Source organism: Podarcis melisellensis, assembly GCF_964234715.1.
Source record: "Podarcis melisellensis genome assembly, chromosome: 10".
Classification (NCBI taxonomy): domain Eukaryota; kingdom Metazoa; phylum Chordata; class Lepidosauria; order Squamata; family Lacertidae; genus Podarcis; species Podarcis melisellensis.
Genome location: NC_138542.1, coordinates 32,259,120 through 32,281,438, shown reverse-complemented (window position 1 = coordinate 32,281,438; position 22,319 = coordinate 32,259,120). Strand labels below are relative to the sequence as shown.

At 42.3% G+C, this 22,319-nt stretch overlaps 1 protein-coding gene across 7 annotated transcripts in view; it reads right to left on the bottom strand.

Moving 5' to 3' along the window:
* CNOT2 (CCR4-NOT transcription complex subunit 2) overlaps window positions 1-22,319 on the bottom strand; it is a 57,759-nt gene that overhangs the window by 12,745 nt on the left and 22,695 nt on the right. For 3 of the 7 annotated variants that reach the window (XM_081928070.1, XM_081928069.1, XM_081928067.1), the window contains exons 2-5: window positions 9,585-9,707; window positions 7,131-7,197; window positions 2,745-2,892; window positions 2,089-2,271 (exon numbers count right to left, since the gene is read on the bottom strand). In XM_081928070.1, coding sequence (XP_081784196.1) covers window positions 2,089-2,271; window positions 2,745-2,892; window positions 7,131-7,197; window positions 9,585-9,695 — 509 coding nt within the window. In that variant the 5' untranslated portion in view covers window positions 9,696-9,707. The other 4 variants (XM_081928064.1, XM_081928065.1, XM_081928066.1 and 1 more) reach the window with 3 other exon arrangements.

Here is a 22,319-nt window from a genome sequence, read left to right as displayed (position 1 = left end):
ATTCCAAGGTTGCTTTGTCTCGAACAAATCTTTTCATGGAAAATGTTAGGACAAGGTGTAAAGTGCAGTTCTGAGGAAATGCAGAAGTAAGCATCCGAGCAAGCTCACAAAACAACAGAGGAAATTCAAAACCTCCCCAGGAAGTAGAGATCACGTATAATACTGAAAACAATCAGTATATGGTAAAAAGAGAAAGAAAAAAAGGGCTCTTAGTTGTTTCAGATTTGAAACATACTCATAAAAGTATAAAACTATTTTAATACTCAGTCTCTCTTCCTGTTTCTCCCTTTCACCAGCTGTTTGGTTTTTTTTTCTATTTAACCACTTCTTCATTTATACTTCAAGCATTCGGTCCACCTGACTTTAGGGGTGAGTGCAGAGAAAGAACAGCCATGAGTATAAGATGAAGGCTATTAACGTGTTCTCCGTAATTTATTAATGCAACAATAAGCTTGTTTTAGTATGTTATTTGGAAATGGGCATCTGACGGTCAGATTCAAGATTCTTCAAGTGAAAAGATTGGAACTGCTAATGAATTATCAGTCGCATTCTAACTGACACACCTGCCTTCCATTTTTAAAAATGCATTGTTTAATTGTAATGGAATTGTTTAATTGTAAATGAATTGTATATGCAGGAGCATATACAGTTCTTTGTTAGCTATTGCCCTACTAGTTTATGCCTTGGTAAAATTTATGTCTAACACTCGTATTATTAAAGCACAGTAATACCAATATTGCACCTCTTCCAGGCTAAAAATGTTCAGAAAATGGATATTACACTGACCAACAGGCCCAGCGAGTGAAAAGATTTCTCTATGAAACAACTGCACAAACACAGAAGTCTTCACTGTACAAAAATTGCTGAGAACTGAAGCCAGTTAATAATTTAAGAGGTTTTAAAAGAAACCTTGGCTAAATTTGATAAAGTACTGATACGACCTCCCTTAGATATGGGAACTTGCTCATTAGCAATTGTATTTATTTCCTTATATGAAGATCTACATTACCTATACTGCAACTTAAATACTAAATATATAACATTATTTTACTTCCTATTACCACTTTCGAGTTATTCTGTCTGGAATTATAAATACATGATACCAGTGTACTAAATGTTATTTTTACCATTTCTACAAGCATCCAAGACTGAATCTCAGCAGGTTAACATGGGTGACTAGAAGGTGTTCCGTTTCAAGTTTGCTTTCTTTTTCTAGTCCTTTTAAAAAAGCTTGGATCAGGAAGAGTAGATGATAAGCACTATCTCATGCACAGGCAAACTCGGCCCTCCAGATGTTTTGGGACTACAGCTCCCATCATCCCTGACCACTGGTCCTGTTACCTAGGGATGATGGGAGTTGTAGTCCCAAAACATCTGGAGGGACGAGTTTGCCTATGCCTGCACTATTTTCTCCAGAGAAGCCAGTTATATTGGTGTAGGGGCTTGGTCTGTTTCAGTGATGCTATTCTGGATGGAAGGAAGGGCAGCTTGTGGGACATGGGTTTATGTCAGAAGAAGAGAAGCTCCATTATATACATGAGGTTCATGTATTCATATCGCTCCTTCAGCTGGGAGAGTTGACACATTTAACACAAAGCTTGGCAATACGAGCTAACTAATCCTAATGCATCGCTAGTCAGCTTTGGCTGCTGTTCCACTTGAACAGTAAGACACCCATGCTCACAATGGCTCTTCCTCATCCTCTCTTGTCCCTCATGCACCCTGAACCTCAGCTGGGGGGTGGGGAGTTGGCAACACACTGGAGCAGATTTTGGGTGGGGTGGGGAAAAGTCCTGCTGTGCCAATGGAACGCCACTGGTGTAGCATTCAATACAATCCTAAATAATTATGTTTTGATACATTTGATAAAAAAGTTTTGATTTTAGTTTGTAGGGCTTCAAAAACTGGTGAAAGCATTTCAAAAGAAACCCAGCCAGATGGGCGGCGTATAAATTATTATTATTATTATTACCCATTCACTTTCCCACAAAAATTGACCTAATTTAACTCATAACCCAGCTTTGAAAATTCAGATCATTTGCTTAGCTCATAGCAGCAAATTGGTTCCTAATACTGAATCTGCCTTACCTGTTCACAGTAAAAGGTTGTCGAGAGGGTTGTTGCTTTGGCATACAGATTATGCTGGGTGAGCTTCGATTAGGGCTGCCTAATCCCGAACTACTCATGCTGTTTGTCCTGCTGGGAATTCCGATGCCCTGACCGACCTGGGAGTGGTTCATCATATTCCTAGGATTCATAGGCAATATACCCCTGGAAAAGAAGATCCAACAGATACAATGATGTTCAGCAGAATATCGTTATTCTGAAGCAGTCAAAGCAAACCATTCTTTTCAGAATTGCTTCTAAACAAACTGGCTATTAGAAACATACGCATATAAAGAGCTGCCTGTATTGTCTACCTTGACTGGCAGTGGCTCCCAAAGTTTTTCCCTAGCTCGGTTAGTTTCAGATTTTTTTAAAAGGGTGAGCAAGTTTAGGACATTTCATATATATAGTGTCTTATTTTAACAAGCTGCACAGCAGAATGTGAATATTATTTTCCAAAGGCTGGGATCAATATTGCATTACAAGCTTTCCTCCAGTACCCTCAAAACACAAGCCGTAATCTAGAAAATTAAAACATTGTTCTTTTTAATGTATGTGCACTGCAAAATAATTTAAAGTAAAAACATATGCTACATATTTTAGGAACCCCTGCAGAAATAAGTGCTGTCAATAAATACCTGCTTGGAGATGGAGGCGTGTGAAGTGACATTGTTGGTACCCCTGTTGTTGGCGTTACGTGGCTCGGTAACTGAGTGCCTTGCGATAAGCTGCGATTTAACTGAGGGGTATTGTTGCTCATTCCCCTCATTGGAAGGCCTAGTGCACCTATTGGAAAAAAGTCAGAGGAGTGGCAATGTAGAGAATTAAGGAAGACAAGTATGGTTTTCGCAAAAATGGGTATTCATTCTGATTTGACAGCCAAATGTGCTAGGTAGTTTTTTAAAAAAACAAAAATGCACACAATAGGCTATCTTTTTATGAAATCAGTTCTAAATTCAGTGGGTGCAGTTTCCAAACTTTTGGTTTTTTTTAATTGGGTAAAGGGAACTTCCTTTTGGAGATAAATTACTTACATATATATTAATATAAAGTTTTCCCTGAAATGTTAATGTGTTTGATTGACAAAAAAAATTTTAAGTGAGATTTTTCAAGCAGCAGCTACGTTTTTAGAACTTATTTTTAATTTGAAGGGCACCATAAGCCTCCTAGGCAAATATTGGCTCCAAACAAATTTCAGTAACAGAAACTGTTCCATTTACTTTAAAACATCCGGATTTTTAAAAAGTGTATACCAGAAGTCTTCATTTCCAGTATTTATTGGTGGACTGCAATGTCACTTACACTGATTGTAAGCTCCATTGGCTTTGTTCAGGCTGTGTTAATTATGACAGGAACAAACGTAGTCTCTCCCCAGACTTGTATGTTTCCTTTCCCACTGCAGCACCATGAAATCAGAAGCTGTTGCTTCCCATTTAGATTAAGCAGATTAGCATTTCATCTGAATCCTAAAAAGCAGTTAATCTTAACTATGGTTTATTGGGAGCGGGGACTCAGCTTCATAAACTACGGTTTGAAGTTACCCACAGTCTGTTTGAAACAAAGCAAGATTAACCAGAATTTGCTGGGTTCAGGTGGCAAGTGGCAGTTAATCAAAAAGAGACCTGGCCACTTCACAGCTATGCAAGAAGAATGAATGCCAAAGGAAACTAGGCATCAAAACATAGTCACTGAGTGCCTATGATTGAAATCCTTCACCAGTTCACTAGAAAATGGCCTGGTTTTCACATTATAGTTATAGAACCACAGAATGCGCAGGCTTCTGGAGAGGAGCTCAAAGCGTCTTTGCTCCTCCCTGTTGTTTTCATTCTCTCTTCCATCCTTTTAAAAAACCCTTATGCCAAGTTAAATCAAGGTTTGGCTTATTGTGTCATTCGAACCCAAGGTTATGTATAAGGTCTCTCCTTGCTAACTACAAACTGCAGTCAAGGTTCATTCTCCTCTTTTGCAACACATCTGTGAATATGGACACAATGAGTATGTTATGAAGTTTTATTTGGCGTCTAGACCATCTGAAGTACCACAAACTTCTGCAGAGAAGTTTCTATATTCCAAAAACCAAGCCACCTAAAGGTATAACAAAAAAGACTATATACCTATATGTTAAGCAGGGGTAAATATGGGCTTTTGTTTTACCCAACTTTGTTGATATACATGCCCCCAACTTTAAACTTATTTGCCCTTGTTAAAGGTAATGTATTAAATATTCAAGTGGCAAACCTACTGATTTGCCATTGATCCATTGCATGTGACACATTTGTTTGAAAATATAGAAACATTTCTTCATGTGCAGTATGCAAACTGGGACTACTCAAATTTAAAAAGAATGGAAGATCAGAATGGGAAAAAAATATGTACTGTCATCAGTTTTACAACACTCTATGTGTTGTGAAAGAAGCTGTTAATATTGGTTTGCCTAAGAGCAATCAACAGTTCTTTTACATGCATCAGTTGGTATGTATTTATTTTGGAGTGGCTTATAGGTTGTTTTAATCTTCATCGTCATAAAATATATTTAACTGATTCCTACGTGTCTGCATAACTTGGAATTTTGAATATGGTAAGTACTGTTTATCTCAACATGCTGTGGCTCTTTTTAGGGTCTGCTGCTGGGTTTGATTTCATTTTGGACTATTGCTGTAAATCACGGTTTCAGAGATAGATCTGCATAATATTAAAAAGCACTTGGAAAAGGAGAAGGCATGCCCTTGGTAAAACTTTTCACTTTCCATTTTCAGTCAACAAAGAAATAGGCTTCTTAAAGAGTAGACTATATTTACATTGCAATACCTTCTATATTATTAGTGAAAAAATAAGTGGAAAATCAAAGTGAAAACCACACCCTGGAACATTCATTATGCCCAAGAAATAACATTTAAGTCATTACTTTCAAAATTCTGCACTATTTATATTAATGTTGAAAATGCCGATTAATTGGTACAATATTAAAGTCAATTAAAAGGCAGTGCATATGTGTCTTTTGTTTTGCCACGGGGAGCTCTAGCAAAGATCTTAAAAGGTTTGCACCTAGCCATTTCCCTGAATGAGCATTGCCAATATCCCTGACAGCAGAGACCCATTCATCCATGTGAGTCTGACTCCTCAGGCCTCCAACAGTTTGGGCTAGGGCTGTGATTAGCCTTTGTTCTGCACTGGGAGCTGTGGCTTCATGTGCCAAAACCAACATTATCACCTGAATTGTCTAGCCAGGCTTCCTACTGTTTGCTACTCCTGCTTGCTCTTCACAGGGAAAATTTGTGCCACAAATACCGCCATGCCTTCCTGCTCATGAATATGGGTATGAAAAGAAATAGCACATCAAGCTATCAACATGATTGGTATTTATTTCTTTTAAAATGTGGAATCCTAAAACACCTTAGTTGTGAGGAATTAGATGTTAGTAATCATGAGAGCAATTCTGTCTTTATTATATCATAGCTGGCTACTATGAAGTGGGGAAGTATTAGCACATTGTTGCACCACGGGGAGAATTTCTTGTGGGCAGTTAAGAGATTTCTACATTTGCCTGCTGAAATGAAGATAAATTCCTAGACAGTCTTGTAAGGCAAAGGAGTTGCTTTTGTCTACTTTCACTTTTAATTCCTGTTGGCAGTTTATCCAGACTTGGAAATAATCCTGACCTACTGAATTATTTCCAGATATCCACTAAACTAATAAATTCAGCCCAGCTGTTTTTCATTTTAGAGTCAAGGAGAGGTTGCAAACCCCAAAATTCATGAAAAATCAGCTGTATTTAATAGCTATATAACCTGATTTGCACTTCACATCAAACCATAGTTAAAACAGACTATTGTTTAATGTGACTGAGCAATGTGCTTGTTGTACAATGCTGAAATTGCATGCACTTCCTTCTTCTCTCACTCTTGCCACACTGCCAGGAAGCAAGTTGTATGCTGTATAGTCCCGTATGTTGCTGAAACAAACCACATGATTCTGTTTCCTCCCAACAAACCACAAGTGGTAAGCCAAGCTGGTTTCTGATCATGGTTTGTTCACAGAGAAATAAACCACGAGGCCAGATTCAGATAATACAAGCTACATGCCCTATTTCCAGGCAAGACAGCAGCAACAAGAGCAGAAAAGATGCAATTTCAGCAGCATGCACCAGGACCAAGCTTGTTCACATTAAACCATAGTTTATTATAACTATGGTTTATTGTGGTGTGTGAACTAGGCCTATGGGAGAAAAAATCCACTGCCCCATAGAGGATATTCAGCCTCTTGTAACCTAGGAAAACCTCCCTATTAGACAGACTGCTGTTAGCTAAAAATTGGAAATCCCAAGAGATTCCAACGGTGGAAGAATGGCAGATGAGGATGTTGGACTTTTTGGAGCTAGCCGACCTGACTGGAAGAATCCGTGACCAGAAAGAAGAGGAATATCAAGAAGACTGAAATTTAATGACTATTTAAGTAAATACTGTAATATAAATAACTAGAAGTCACTTGAAAGTACCAAACAGGCCGAGGATTAAAATTAGATTCAATTGTAAGTAAGTTGAATTTAGAATATTAAGAAAAGAGAAGAAGATAGTTCATAGTTGGAAATAATTTTAGTTGTAGAATGATATTGGAGAGCTGTTATACACAGATACAATGAAATTCAGAAGGGAGGGATTCGAGGAAGTCAATTAACAAGGTAAGATAATTTGGGTTTTTCAAGTGATATGTGTCAAAGAAAATGTTTTTATTTTTTAGTAATGTGTTTTCTCTTGTGTGTTTTCTCCCCCCCCCCCATGTTATATCTGTTATAACTGTGAAAAACTTCATAAAAAAGTTTTTCACAGGGGGGGATAGAAGGTAGGCCAATAGAAATGTATGTTGCACTCCATTGACCTTTCAGGAGTTGGTTAAAAAAACAAGAATCGAAAGATACACTGAAATCACGGTGGTAGGCAAAGAAAAAGCAACATTAAGCCAGCATGTTTTCAAAACAACTTATACAAGCCTGTACATTCACATATAACTTAGAATAGAATACTTACTTTGATGCCCGTATAAACTTGCCCCAAACTGAGACAGCTGACCTGATGTTGAAGGTGATGCCAGCATCTAAAATGGTAAATAAAGAGTCGGTCAAGGATAGAATAATAAAGTATTTCTTTAAGAAAATTAATGAAGGCAGTTGCGAAATCAATCTCAAATAATCTACTGCAGGCAAGTTTTAACTGCAATTCATGTGTTTGGGGAGAGAAGGCCCTGCTCCCAACCTCCCAGTGAACTCTGGCACCCTTCGAACTTTCTTTGTGTGTTGGGTGCGTAGGTCTGAAGTGGGGTTCTAAGCGTGCTCATATGAAGATGTGTAGAAGTAATAACAAGGGTTCTTGGCTAAGAAGATGCTTCTAAGCATGTTCAGCTTAGAATCGCCCTTCTTTGGATCTTGCATTTAACACCAGAAGTTCGGAAGCAGAACCAGCAGTCACTGGGAGTGGTGCCCTGTGTGCATGTGCCCTCCCCACTTTATACCCACAAGCTTTTGCCTGAATAGGACTATTGTTAGTTACATTTTGCTATATGGAGCTGCGTACAAGGACTCAGTTTTAGTAAACTGAGATTAGGAAGGTTCTCTAAGCTAGTGAACACCACTAACAGAACAGATAATGGAACATACAGGAAGTATCTGAAGTTACGAAGGCAGCACTTGTGCTTCTGCACAGAAGCTCGCAAGTGCCCCCTCCTACAAAATATGCTCTAAAAGATTGAGGTTGAGAAAGACTGGGAAGCTCCCAAGGCACCACAGGAAGTTGCAGGAGGAAAGGGGGAGGTTGGAAAGCTCCATAAACACAGATGCAAATAGGAATGCACATGGGGAAAATTCTGGAAATAGTTAGATGAGCAATAGTACCCAAAGAAAAAAAATACTAATAAGCTATTCAGGCTCTAATTCAAAATAATCACATTTAATAAAACAATTTGACATGAAAGGGAGGAAATTTCTCAATGTGACACTCAGAATGCAAGGCTATCCATGATTTATTAATACTCTCAATTCACCATAAATTTCTAACATCCAAAATTATTATTCAAAACTCACAGAAAAAAATGGTTCTATGACATATGTGCAGTAATGTGCACATTTTCTGCATTCTGACTTGTTATCAGCACAATAAACCTAACAGAGATTATCTGACTCACTAAGTATCATTGACCTAGTTCTCAGTCTGAGCTGTTTCGCTCAGACTGCAGGTGGAAGTTTACCTCATCAATTGCTCCTGTACATAAAGCATCTCTCTACATAGATAACTGTATGACAGGGTGTTCTAGTTTAGCTTTCCAGGTTTATTTATTTTTTCAAAACAGAGGGGTATTCAGTCATATGAACTTTCTTCCACTTGTAGTCTGAAGTGGTACTGCCCAACAATAGGCTTGCCACCTCACTGAAAACTAGCCCACTGAGAACTTTGTCACCAGTAGGCAGGTCACCACGAAGTAACTAAGCAGAAAAGCTTTTTGGAAATTGGAAAAGTGATTTTATTTTTCCTTTCTCAGGCCACTGATGTATAAGAAATGCCTCAAGAATGTAAGTATTTCTGGCATGGGGACTGGGACAAAGAACCAGAGGGGGGATTGGATGGACTTATTATCAAGGATGATCAACCACACAGTCATATGCCAATGAAAAGCTCCATGAGCATAAACAGCATTTCTATCTCTCTGAAAAACTGAATACTGGAATGTTTGGAGTGATCCCTAGTTTGCATTTAGTGCAAAAGAGCCACTGGACTATGAATAGGCGCATTATAAAAGCTTTCAGGAATGACTGGAGGCAAAATGGGGCCTCCATATTTACAGGCAGCAGAGCAATAAACTTCATATTCTGAATAATTGTAGAAGATTATTTCCTTCATGTCCTGTGTGATAGCTTCACAAGGCACTCAGGTCTGGCGCAAGAACAGCCTACCCATTTTATAGTTCCTAGTTAGCTGAAGGGCATGCATTGCCACAGATCTGTGTGGCACAAACGTGGAGCTTGCAAACACTCAAGTACCATGTGTACACCTAAACATGATATCAAATATTTTTCAGGTTTTTTCCCCAAGAGATTTTGCCTACTGTGCCTGCTTTTGTTGTGTTTTCTTTCATATTACTATTTTATTGTGAATTTTAATCTGCAAAAGCTCCCTTGAGTAATACATACATATTGGAAAGTTAGAGCAAAAATGCTTACACGAATAAATAAGGTGGTGGCTGGAAATCTGATTATAGCACTAAATATGTTAAATGCTAGCCACAAATGCCAATTTTTCCAGTTAATGGTTAGATCTACACTTGAGGACTTGAGTTTTCCAATCTATCGCAAGTGTGAACACTTATGCACATTCTGTGCAGCATGTATGGTAATTCAAGCCAATTAACTCTGGTATCCCTGATTACAAAATCATGTATTTTTAACCAGTTTAAAAAATGGAAAAAATAAGTTAGTGTAAATAAAAACTTACATCTTTTTCTGATCGATGTGGGAACATCGAAGGCTGGCCGTAGTACATGTTTTCATCGTGGTAGTCACTGTCGACTCCCTCTACAAACTTCTTTCTTGAAGCACCAAACATGCTGTTTGTCACCTACATTATAAGAATATGGCATTAATCTCTGGAACAAAAGTAAAGCAATTCCTGAATTTAATGATGCTTAAAAACACACATACATACTGCAGTTCTAACAATTTGCTAAACTATGGTTTTCTGTAATACACCTCTACCACAGGCAAGAGGAAGCATTTGCTTCTATTTGTTTGTTGAAAACCAAAGTTACTCATTATATTTGAATCTCTCATTTGGGAATCAACCAAACTTAAACCAGGATTTGTTTCCCTAAACCACAGTTGAAGTTAACCACATTTCTGGTTTTGGCTAAAATGATCACCAGTTAGCTGAAAACAGAAATGAAAGTTTCCAATCTTCTTGTGGCTGTGACAAAGAAGGGAGCAGAAGCATAGAAGCCATAGTTTAGTGTTACACATCTGAACCTAATCATACTCATTCTTATGTAGCACCTCCAGCTCCACAAAACAAAACGTGTTAAACCCAGCACAATGTATAGCTTCTCTCAAACCAAAATTCTACAGTGCAGAACAGCAAACCAGTTCCCTAGCTATTGATGGTTAACAGTTTGATCTATACATGCCTACTCAGAAGTTCAATGGGAGTTACTCCCAAGTGGATATAGGACTGCAGTCTACACCACTCATTTGTACACACTACTATTAAATAATCAATTGCCTTGTGTTCCTAAAAATGCACAAATTAATTTACTACTTGTATGTCCTCACAAATAGGCAACTATTTGAAGTAGGCAACTATTATACCTACTTTGTTAATGGGCAGTGGAAGCTAAGAAATGCATACAATACAAATCTCTGCTTAGTTGTAACATTCTTAATTCTTTACCAACAGGGATGTGTGTTTGGAGTACTGTAGCAATGAAGGGCCCAGACAGTGATAAAACAAAGTCATATATGATGATGTCCTCCTTAGGCCAGCTTCTTTTATATCCAGCCACTAATGTTCAGTGAAAGTTTTCTCTCTCTCTCTCTCTCTCTCTCTCTCTCTCTCTCTCTCTCTCTCTCTCTCTCTCTCCCCCATTACAGATTAAAAGCAATTTCCTTACGTTAGGAACACAGACTGTATTATTTATATCTTGGTATATATGTTTGGTATATTAAAAGAACAGTTTAGTCAGACAATAATTCGAAACTGAAGTTACTTTTTATTTTTTTGTTACAAACTGAGCTACAAACTGCTGAACTGTAAGGAACCTGAGCTATAAGGAACCTCTTTGGTTCTGCTAGTTTATGAGGAGCAGGCAAAAACCGATAAAAACAGAAGAAACAAAACAACATTAGTAAAACAAATAAAATTATTATGTATCCTACAGTACTTCACAATGTCAAGCAGACATAAAACACTTATTTCCATAAAAACAGTTGAGAAAAAGGGGGGACTAAGCAAGAAAGATTCAATAAATATACCGTACAGGTAATTTAAGTACACTTTCAGCTCTTTTTTGTTGCCCTGTACTATGCTCCAGTCCTTTGAGGCCTAGTCAAGGACAGAAACAGATGCACCAACTATGCCAACAAGAGGAAGCCCACAAGCAAAGGAGGCACTAAAACCTTCCTCCTCCTCCTCCTCCTCCTCCTGTGACAATGGCAGTGCCCCAGAGGCACAAATGCATCTTGCTCTTAAGGTTGATAGTAGTAGTCTCTGTTTACAACTCAGGACTTGTTTGTCCTCAGTGCACAGGAGCTGCAATGATCTGACACTGTACATAGTCTTACAGAAAGCCTTTGTGTTACATAGCTTTTAGAAATCATTTCAGGGGTATAAATATATGAACACCTTGGCTTAAACATTCCCCCCCCCCCATCATTCTAAAAGAAAATATTCCATAATCCATTTTCCCCTGAAAACAAACAAGAAAGCCTTTTTGGGGGTGAGTAGGATGGAATCCACAGTCCCCCCCTTCACTCCTCTAATTTTTATTTCACACAAAAGTAAATTCCAGGTTTTCCCAATACACTTAGGTAGCGCTCTCACTTCACAATTGGCTCACAAATCACCTACAAAATGGAATGCAGTATTTAACAGGCTAAGGGGATTATCTCCTCTTTTACTCTAGCTGAGCAAAGTGATGATGAGCTGAGAAATTACTGGTGGCAGCTGCTGCTCCTAGCAAGGGTGAAGAAGAGTAGAGTCAACCAAGGTAATCTTCCATGCAGTGAAGCCAGAAAGAATGTTCTTTGCCAACTTACTCCCTTCTGATTATAACACTACCCTACACTACTATTACTACCATTGCATTACCCTCACTAAAAATAAAAAAGGCAGAGTTGCTTTGTAGTTATCAATAAAAGGTAAAGGTAAAGGTACCCCTGCCCGTACGGGCCAGTCTTGACAGACTCTGGGGTTGTGCGCCCATCTCACTTAAGAGGCCAGGGGCCAGCGCTGTCCAGAGACACTTCCGGGTCACGGGGCCAGCGTGACATCGCTGCTCTGGCGAGCCAGAGCTGCACACGGAAACGCCGTTTACCTTCCCGCTGGTAAGCGGGCCCTATTTATCTACTTGCACCCGGAGGTGCTTTCGAACTGCTAGGTTGGCAGGCGCTGGGACCGAGCAGCGGGAGCGCACCCCGCCGCAAGGATTCGAACCGCCGACCTTTCGATCAGCAAGTCCTAGGCGCTGAGGCTTTAACCCACAGCGCCACCTGCGTCCCAATGTAGTTATCAATACTTGCACTTAAAGTTACAAACTGCCAGCATAGACATAAATCAGTAACCACGGCAGATTTAAGTTTGATCTTGTTCCTCAGAAAAGTTTGTGCTGTACCTTTGGTGCAGAAAGGAAGGAGGCCCAAGCAAGCCTCACCTGCAATATATTGCCAGGTGAAGGCACCATCATGCTCTGGTCCTCAAACCGGGTCTGGGCGACTTATCGATACATCACTCAGGCCTGGATAGCTCAGTTGGTTAGAGTGTGGTGCTAATAATGCCAAGACCGCAGGTTTGATTCCCATATGGGGCAGCTGCATAGTCCCACATTGCAAGGGGTTGGACTAAGGTGATCCGCAGGGTCCCTTCCAACTCTATGATCCGATAATGCCAAGGTTGCCTAGTAAACATAAGGAACTTTCATGGAATGTTTCCCCATTTGAAACATCAACTATAGAGACAATGATAGTCCACCCATCTCCTGAGCGGAGTTGCCATATTTAGCCAAAGGAAAATATAATTTCCTCCTTTTTGGAGCAGGGAGTGGAGCAATAATAGCATTGTCATTTCACACATGTTACGCTAATGCTTGCTCTCTTTGAAGAATCTTCCATTAGGCACGATTTTTACCTTCCCAGCCTCAGTCTCAAGATCAAAGTACTTTCTTCCTCCAGTGATAATTAGTTCTAGCCTCCCAGTTTTCCTATACTGTATTCTTCTATGGCTGTTTTTAAAGGATTTAAATTGTAAGATTTTCTTAAATTCAAAGAACTATAAATCTTTACTCATTCCACCAAAACTAAGAAATTGTAGCAATTCCTCACCCGTACTCCATCTACTGATGGCTACTTCTTAACAAGCACAGCTTTTGAAATAGGTATTATTAGCAATAACTTATACTGGAGTTTATTCACAAGTATAAACGAGATATATGAACCTACTTCTGGAATTCTTGGAAAAACTAGGTCTGTCCCACAAGCCAGTGTGGTTTAGGCACTCTCATCATTTTTATTTTCATCATGAGAATTGCCTCCATGTGCATTCCCACAAGGGAAGAAAGAGTGAAACCTGAAGCATCTCTAAGTGGCAAGGGAAAATATTAACTTGAGTATCCCTCCCCAGCCAAGACTAGGGATTTGCATTCCCAAGTATAGGCATACAAATAGCCACATGGCTGTGGTAACAGCAGCTAAGAGAAAGATGTTGTCATAATGGGGTAGTTAGTATATGATCTGTTCAACAGTAGTTTACATCTTGTCTGAGAAGTCATAAAAGGGCAGAACAGATTTTGTAAGAATAACAAGCTCTTTAAGGGAAGGCAAAAATCATATTCAGATTTTAGATATCTCGTGTTTAAGGTTACAAACTGTAAGACTCCTCTTTGAAGATATTTAATTCAAATCATGTCTGATTAATTATAGATTGGAGCTGGGAGGGCGGACGGGAATTCTGTACATTTCCTCCAAACAGCTTAACATTTGCTTCTGACACCAAACAATTTGGCATTCTTGCTCTCCCTCAAGTTTGCTCAGGGTAATGTCCTTAGTACATGATGCAGACTCTTAGGAATTTGAAATATTTTTCCTCTGAGGGAGAGTCTTCTCATCAAAACTTTGCTCTCTTATACTTATAAAAGGGAGGTCTACCACCTACAACTCTCTGAAGACATTTCCCTGAATAACTCTTTAATCAAAGATATTAGGACATAGCTTTAAAATATTCCAATAGTGGTGGCATACGGTGCACCACTTCCGAAAGAGATCAAAGGAGACATGCAGGTACATATGGAAGCGATTTCCCTCAAGTAAGCAGAACTCATGAGGTTTTGAACTTGCTGGGATTCAATGCAGCTCTGTGGCAATCATTCCAGCACAACAAGCTTTTCAACTTGCCAGATGGAACATCTCTCCCCCCCCCCCCCCCGTTCCCATATTGTCCTTCTGGTTCTCCCAGCCCCACCAGAGCCCAATTTGGGTGATACACAGGGGACAGGGAAGGGAGAAATCCCTGCTGCACTAGCAAATGTCTTCAATGAATCCTGCTCTAAGTCTTCAATCCTATGCATGCTTATCAGGAAGTAAGCAAGCACAGTGGGATTTACTCCTGTGTAAGCAATACATAGGACTGTTAAGGTCAAGAGGGTTCTTAAGGCTGAACAGGTTTTCCATCACAATATGTTAGCACAAATACCAGACAGTTATCCTAATCTCAAAAAAAGGAACACATGTGCATCAATCAGGGCTTCGTGTGGAAAGCCCCTTCCAAAAATCTGAAAATCCAGCTGTTCAACTGCTTGGCTGGAACAGGATGGAAAAGCAAGGAACTGAAAAAAATTGCCTACTCCTACTTCCAAACAGCTGAGCAGTGCTTTTCCCTGAAGAGTTATGTGCATGCAGTCTCAAATGTTGGATCAGTGAGAGGAACTGAATAAACACTTTAATATTAAGGTTCAAATAAATACATTGAATAAACATACCTTTTAACAAATGGCCCAATGGGCACTCAAGGTGGCTTCAAAAATGCCAATGGCAAAACCACTAAAATAATGTACAAAAATGTACACAGGGTACACTTCAGTTATGACTAACTAAAACGGTAATTCAACCACAACAAAGTGTTACCAACTCAGTTTAAAAGCAGCAATTTGACTTATTAGAGCTATAATATTGGAAGCAAACTTCCCATTTGGGCATTTCCCCCGTCCCAAGTATTCCAAAATGTTTTCACAAGAAAAACACTCATCTTACAAACCCTCCACAATACTGAATTGCCATTATATGCAAAGTTCAACAAAAAATATACAGTGGTGCCCCGCTAGACGAATGCCTCGCAAGACGAAAAACCCGCAAGACGAAAGGGTTTTTCGGTTTTTGCGACGCTTCGCTAGACGATTTTCCCTATGGGCTTGCATCGCAAGACGAAAGCCCATAGGGAAATCTCGGGGACCTTTTTTTAAATGCTGGCGGTGGGGAGCAAAGCCTTCCCCCCCCTCCGGACTTCAGAAGAGGTCCAGGAAGGCCGGCGGGGGCGAAAGGCTTTGCTCCCCACCGCCAGCATTTTAAAAGCGGTCCGGGATAGCAGGGAAGCGCTTCCCGCTATCCCGGACGGCTTTTGAAGGCAGGCAGGGGGGGCAAAGACTTTTGCCCCCCCTGCCTGCCTAACCGGGGGCTTTTAAATCGCCCCGGGACTGTCCGGGGCGATTTAAAAGCCCCCGGACGGCTTTTGAAGCCTCCCCCCCCGCCCGGCTTCGGGGCATCATCCCGATGCCGGGCGGTGGGGCAGGAACGCCTCCCCCAGCCGCCCGGCTTCCGGGCATCGTCCCGATGCCGGGCGGTGGGGCAGGAACGCCTCCCCCAGCCGCCCGGCATCGGAACGATGTCCCGAAGCCGGGCGGCCGGGCGGGAAAGCCTCCCCCCCCGCCCGGCTTCGGGGCATCGTCCCGATGCCGGGCGGTGGGGCAGGAACGCCTCCCCCAGCCGCCCGGCATCGGAACGATGTCCCGAAGCCGGGCGGCCGGGCGGGAAAGCCTCCCCCCCCGCCCGGCTTCGGGGCATCATCCCGATGCCGGGCGGTGGGGCAGGAACGCCTCCCCCAGCCGCCCGGCTTCGGGGCATCGTCCCGATGCCGGGCGGTGGGGCAGGAAAGCCTCCCCCAGCCGCCCGGCATCGGAACGATGGCCCGAAGCCGGGCGGCCGGGCGGGAAAGCCTCCCCCCCCCCGCCCGGCTTCGGGGCATCATCCCGATGCCGGGCGGTGGGGCAGGAACGCCTCCCCCAGCCGCCCGGCTTCGGGGCATCGTCCCGATGCCGGGCGGTGGGGCAGGAAAGCCTCCCCCAGCCGCCCGGCATCGGAACGATGTCCCGAAGCCGGGCGGCCGGGCGGGAAAGCCTCTCCCCCCCCCGCCCGGCTTCGGGGCATCGTCCCGATGCCGGGCGGTGGGGCAGGAACGCCTCCCCCAGCCGCCCGGCATCGGGGCATCGTCCCGATGCCGGGCGGTGGGGCAGGAACGCCTCCCCCAGCCGCCCGGCTTCCGGGCATCGTCCCGATGCCGGGCGGTGGGGCAGGAAAGCCTCCCCCAGCCGCCCGGCATCGGAACGATGTCCCGAAGCCGGGCGGCCGGGCGGGAAAGCCTCCCCCCCGCCCGGCTTCGGGGCATCGTCCCGATGCCGGGCGGTGGGGCAGGAAAGCCTCCCCCAGCCGCCCGGCATCGGGGCATCGTCCCGATGCCGGGCGGTGGGGCAGGAACGCCTCCCCCAGCCGCCCGGCATCGGGGCATCGTCCCGATGCCGGGCGGTGGGGCAGGAACGCCTCCCCCAGCCGCCCGGCTTCCGGGCATCGTCCCGATGCCGGGCGGTGGGGCAGGAAAGCCTCCCCCAGCCGCCCGGCATCGGAACGATGTCCCGAAGCCGGGCGGCCGGGCGGGAAAGCCTCCCCCCCCCGCCCGGCTTCGGGGCATCGTCCCGATGCCGGGCGGTGGGGCAGGAAAGCCTCCCCCAGCCGCCCGGCATCGGGGCATCGTCCCGATGCCGGGCGGTGGGGCAGGAACGCCTCCCCCAGCCGCCCGGCATCGGGGCATCGTCCCGATGCCGGGCGGTGGGGCAGGAAAGCCTCCCCCAGCCGCCCGGCATCGGAACGATGTCCCGAAGCCGGGCGGCCGGGCGGGAAAGCCTTTGTCCCCCCTGCCTGCCTTCCCAGGGGCTTTTAAATCGCCCCGGACAGCGGAGAAGTCCTCCGCTGTCCCGGGCGATTTTAAAATGCCGCCCGCCAGAAGAGGTCGGGGGAAGGCTTTTTCCATAGGAACGCATTAATTGATTTTCAATGCATTCCTATGGAAAACCGTGCATCGCAAGACGAAAAACTCGCAAGACGAAGAGACTTGCGGAACGAATTAATTTCGTCTTGCGAGGCACCACTGTATTAAAATAAAAGATTGCAAAATTGCCTACAAACATTCAGGTTACTTTTCCATCCTGGACTGGATCAAATATTTATCAGTGAAAAACTTTATTTATTATCTGTTTACAAACATTACTAGAAAATCTTTCCTAGAAAACCTAACACACACTAAGAAAATATCTACCTACCTAAAAACTGTACTTTTGCCCATTAACTTTTTTGTGTCTGTTGAAGCAAGCAAGCTTTGATGGACACTTCCTGTAAATGAAGTAGATTAAGTTATTAGAAAAGTTGAGGGAATCAACAACTTTAGCAAACACAATAGGTTTTATTTCACTATAAATGAAAAAACATACTATAAAGTTAAAGGCTAATTTATATGTTACTTACAGAACTGAAAGGATCTTCAAAAGCATTGACCTTGCCATTATGAAATGTGATACAACATAAACAATATATGAATTCTTCAACGGCAAGGTATTATTGCCAATGTTAATTAATGTTTTACAGGATTAAAAAAGGGCTATCAAAAATTAGCTACAAGTCTTCTACTTATATGCTCCTTATTTACTTACTGGGAACATACCAAATACATTGACCAGGTCAAGGGTCCACTGAGTCCAGAACACTGTCTCCAACAGTATCCAACCAAGTGCCAATACAAATCTCAAGCATGGGCATGGATGGAGGTGGTATTCTGGGTTTGTTTTTGTTTTTTAGTGTGCGAGATGGTAACCAAAACAACAACCACCCAGCCACCGAAATATTGCCAGTTAATATGGGCATCAGTGTTAGCAACTGAGATATGAAAGCTAGGAACTAAATGGCACCTTAAACCTAGGTTATAGGTGCCACAAAGGATTGTCTAGGCGCACTTTTTTATAACAAGAATACAAAGTTGAAAATGAATAAACTGCAGCCTGCTCCTCATAAACTGGTAAAATCACATAGTCTAGTCCTCATCTGAAGGCTGGAAAAAACAAGCCATACTACCCCTGCCTGCCCCCCTAATATTCTTATGAGGGTCCCTTCTCCAGTCTTCAGGATGGCTGGCAGTGGGGAGGCAGAAAAAGGTTCCTTCCAGCAGTGGCAGTTTTAATCTGAAATCTTAGGTGCAGTACTGTGTCCAGAGCTCAGAAGCTGCTCGCATTAATGAAATTCCCTGTTGCAAAAAGCGCCTAGGACAATGAATTTGTCTCATCTTAGTATGTTCAGCAGTGTAAGTTAGAACTAGAATTAATGGGAGGAGTAGAGAAAGACTGGGGAAACGAAGAAAACGTGAGACGAAGTGGAATATACAAGAAACCAAGAAAGGAGAGGAAGGGAAGTCCGTCAATGATTGTATTTTTTAATGTAACATATTGTGTAATATGTAATTCTTTTTTCCTTTTTTTATTACTTTTTGGGGGGGGTTTCTTCTGCTGAAATTAAATGAATCAGAAACGCAGTAATAATAACAAATGTCTCATCTCCTTTTAAAGCCATCCAAGTGGTCACCATCACTACCTCCCATGGAAGCAAATTCCATGGCATAGTTTAACTATGCACTGTGTGGAGTAGTACTTTCTTCTGTCTCCTTCACACGACACATAAATAAACAGTGGAACTCATTCCCACAGTAGTCACTTCTGTTTATAAATCAACTAAAAGGCACACAGATACTCACAAATTGCTTTTTGTCAACTGGAAAGTATTACGTTGATATAGATGTAAATGTTACTGAAACACATTAAAATGTTATGCAGTATAAGTTTCCCACTGGTTGTTTTTTCCTTTGCCTCCCTAAATTTTGAAGACTGTGGATGCAGAAGAGTGTTCCATGACCGCTTATTTGCCTTACGAGCTTCTCCTTGATAGGGCCAGTCCATAAGAATAAAATGTTAAGGTGAAATGTACTCTTAATGCAACAATTCAAGGGAATTACTACTTTCTCCAGCACATGAAAAGAACTCTGACTCAGTACAGTTGCTAAAGGGCTGAGCCTTCCTTTATGATAAGCAAGTGACCCAGATTCACTTCCTTTAATCTGTCCTTCTCTAACAGCATACAGAGGGCAAAACACATCATAGTCAGCCCAGGAATATGGATCTTAACAGCATACAGAGAGAAGCCACAAACAATGTGTAAAATCTAAATGAAAAAAGGGCATGCTTTGATGCTATGCATGCATCTTCACTTAGACATATGCCCCTTTAAATTCAAAGGGCCTTATTCTCTGTTAAGTGCTCATAGGGATTGAGGCCTCAATAGCAGTTACTTTATACACTAAAGTGTATGAGCTTTAAACTAAAAAAGTTGTTAAACTGCCGTCTTTCATTTCAAGCTGCCTGTGCAGAACTGGTCAAGGGTGCTAAAGGAGTTTCATCAATGTAGCTATCCTTAAAGGCCAAGAGCAGCTCCATCCTCAATCCCCTTCTTCTTGCAATACAGTCATACCTCGGGTTGAAGTAGCTTCAGGATAAGTATTTTCAGGTTGCGTGCTGCGCGTTACTTCTGTGTTTCGCTGCTCACGCATGTGCAGATGGTCAAAATGAAGCATGCGTAGAAGCGGTGAATTGCGACCTGGGCACGCGCAGACGCAGGTTGCGTTCGCTTCTGGATGCAAACAGGGCTCCGGAACAGCTCCCGTTCGTATCCAGAGGTACCACTGTATACATACATATGATGCATGGTGGGGCTCCCTCAGCTGTAACAGCAGGAGTTTGCTTAAAGCAGCAGCTCCATATATAGCCCCAGTCCAATACTACAAAAATAAGAAATACAAAAGGGGGCAGGGGGAGAATTCAAACCATCTCTTACATTTAAGAATTCTTTGTTCTTTCTGTGGCTACTGCAGAGACAAAAACTGCCATTCATTATATGGCTTCCTTAACCCCACCGTTTAAGTACAGGAAACGAGAAGTGGGACTGTTCACTAATTTAGCAGCACCTGCATGTCTAAGGGGAAGGAGAAAGAGTGAGACATTGGCACCGCATGGATTTGCCCCCACATCGTTTTTTCCCCACCATACCCATGTGGGAGGTAACTGCTGGGAATGATGGGCTATGAAAGTAAGAGCAGCCAGCTACAGAAAGAATGACAAGCAAAACATGGATTGCAAACTACAGATTGTGCCCAAGCCAGATAAAAACTAATGAAATAAGGAAACAAAAGAGTTGACTCCATTACAGTTTAATGACTGCATTTTCAATTAATTAGAAACTTTTATTATTGAAGACTGTTTTTATGTTGTAAATGGCCTTTTAAGACCGCATACCGAGATAAAGAATAAATTATAGAGAAATATTACAGTAACTCAAGTTTATTTTAAAAACCTCTCCTTAGCTTGATAGTACATCTCTCAAAAAAGTCAAAAGGTACACAAACCACAGTACAAAATACAGCAAAGCTATAACGTTACGTAAGTTCTGTTCTATCATTGCTTATTTTCTCTAATGAGTTCTGGTAACTATTAAAACTGAGCCACCTACACAACAGACACAGCGGTTCCATCACTTATTTCTGATCATTTTCCCACACCCAGGAATTATAGATGGTGTATATTTGCATTTATAAACACAGAATATGCAAAAATGGGGATATTAAAATATAGCAAAACAAGTATTAGAAACTGAGATATGAAAACTAGGAGCTAAATCGCACCTTAAACAGAGATTATGGGCCAACAATGGAATGTCTAGTCTCACTTTTTCATAACAAGAATACACAGCTGAAAATGAATGAACTTCAGCTAGAATATTATGTTCATTTTCCACATAGTCTAGTCCTGCCCCTGCCCACTCCCCTAATATTCCTAACAGGATCTCTTCTCCAGTCTTCAAAGAGTAGCAGCTGGAAATGGGAAGGCAGAAAAAGGCCCTCCTTTCCTTCCACTCTGCAGTTTTAATCTGAAATCATAGGTGCAGTACTGTACCCAGAGCTCAGAAGCTGCTCGCACTAATGAAATTCCCTGTCACAAAGTGCGCCTAGAACAATGGGAGTTTCGAACACTGAGAAAAACACTGGCAAGCATGGCTACCTAGGAAATTTTTATTCTGAAACCCAGGAATTTGAAAGATTTTAATCTCAGTGTAGGGCTCAAATAAGAAAGCGAAATATTTTCCCAACCCTGAAAATACAAAACTGAGCAATATGAAGATACCATTCAGAGTTCAATGACAACATCTTTTCCTATCTCTCTTGATAGGATAACTCTAGATATCTCGTGTCCCCCATCCATCAGGAACTAAAGAATCTCTATTCAAGACCATAGCCTTCTCTCAGCAAAATTACCTATGTGATCTAACATTAGCATTTGTTTTTGTGAACCAACTGTCTTTTAAATTGCTCCCTACTGGATCCAGCATCCTGCATCCCATTTCCCACAGTTGCCAGGCAGATGCTTTTGGCAAACTCCCAAGCAGGACATAAAGACCACAGTCCTCTCAATTAACACAGAAGAATGCACTAATGGATGGGGATAGGATGATAAGGCACCATTTTTAGCCAGCTAGGAAAAGCCTGGCCCATGAGCTTACATAGCTCCAACTCTCATCTCTCTCTATTTCCATGCAGGCAGGGGTGAAAGAGTTAAAACTAGTATGGACATGCCACATACAGAAATGAAGCACTGCTTAACACAAGAAGATGCCTGAAGTAAGTCTCTCACATATAACTAAACACATACAATTTTTGTACACAACATCGGGCTTTGTTTAGAAAAGTTGTTGAGCTTTGTTGAGCCCCCACTCAAAGAGGCTTTTAAGCTGCTTCTTTTTTTAATGAAACTCACCCAAATAAATCAACACTTCCAATATAGACTGCCATACACCAGGGTTTTTAATCGGCCATAGGAAATTCTGCCTGGACGTATTTCGATGGACTGGCTGTTTTAGACGGACGGATCCCAGATATGTCCAGGAAATTCCGGACGTATGGCATCCCTATGTGGCTTATACTGCACAAAGGAAAGCAGGGGCACACTGCAACGCTCCACCCCCTCCAGCGGATCACTTTCCCCCTTCCAAGAGTAGAGGACACTCCTTGTTTCAGAACGTGACCACCCAACTCATGGAGGGCTGAAAACAATAA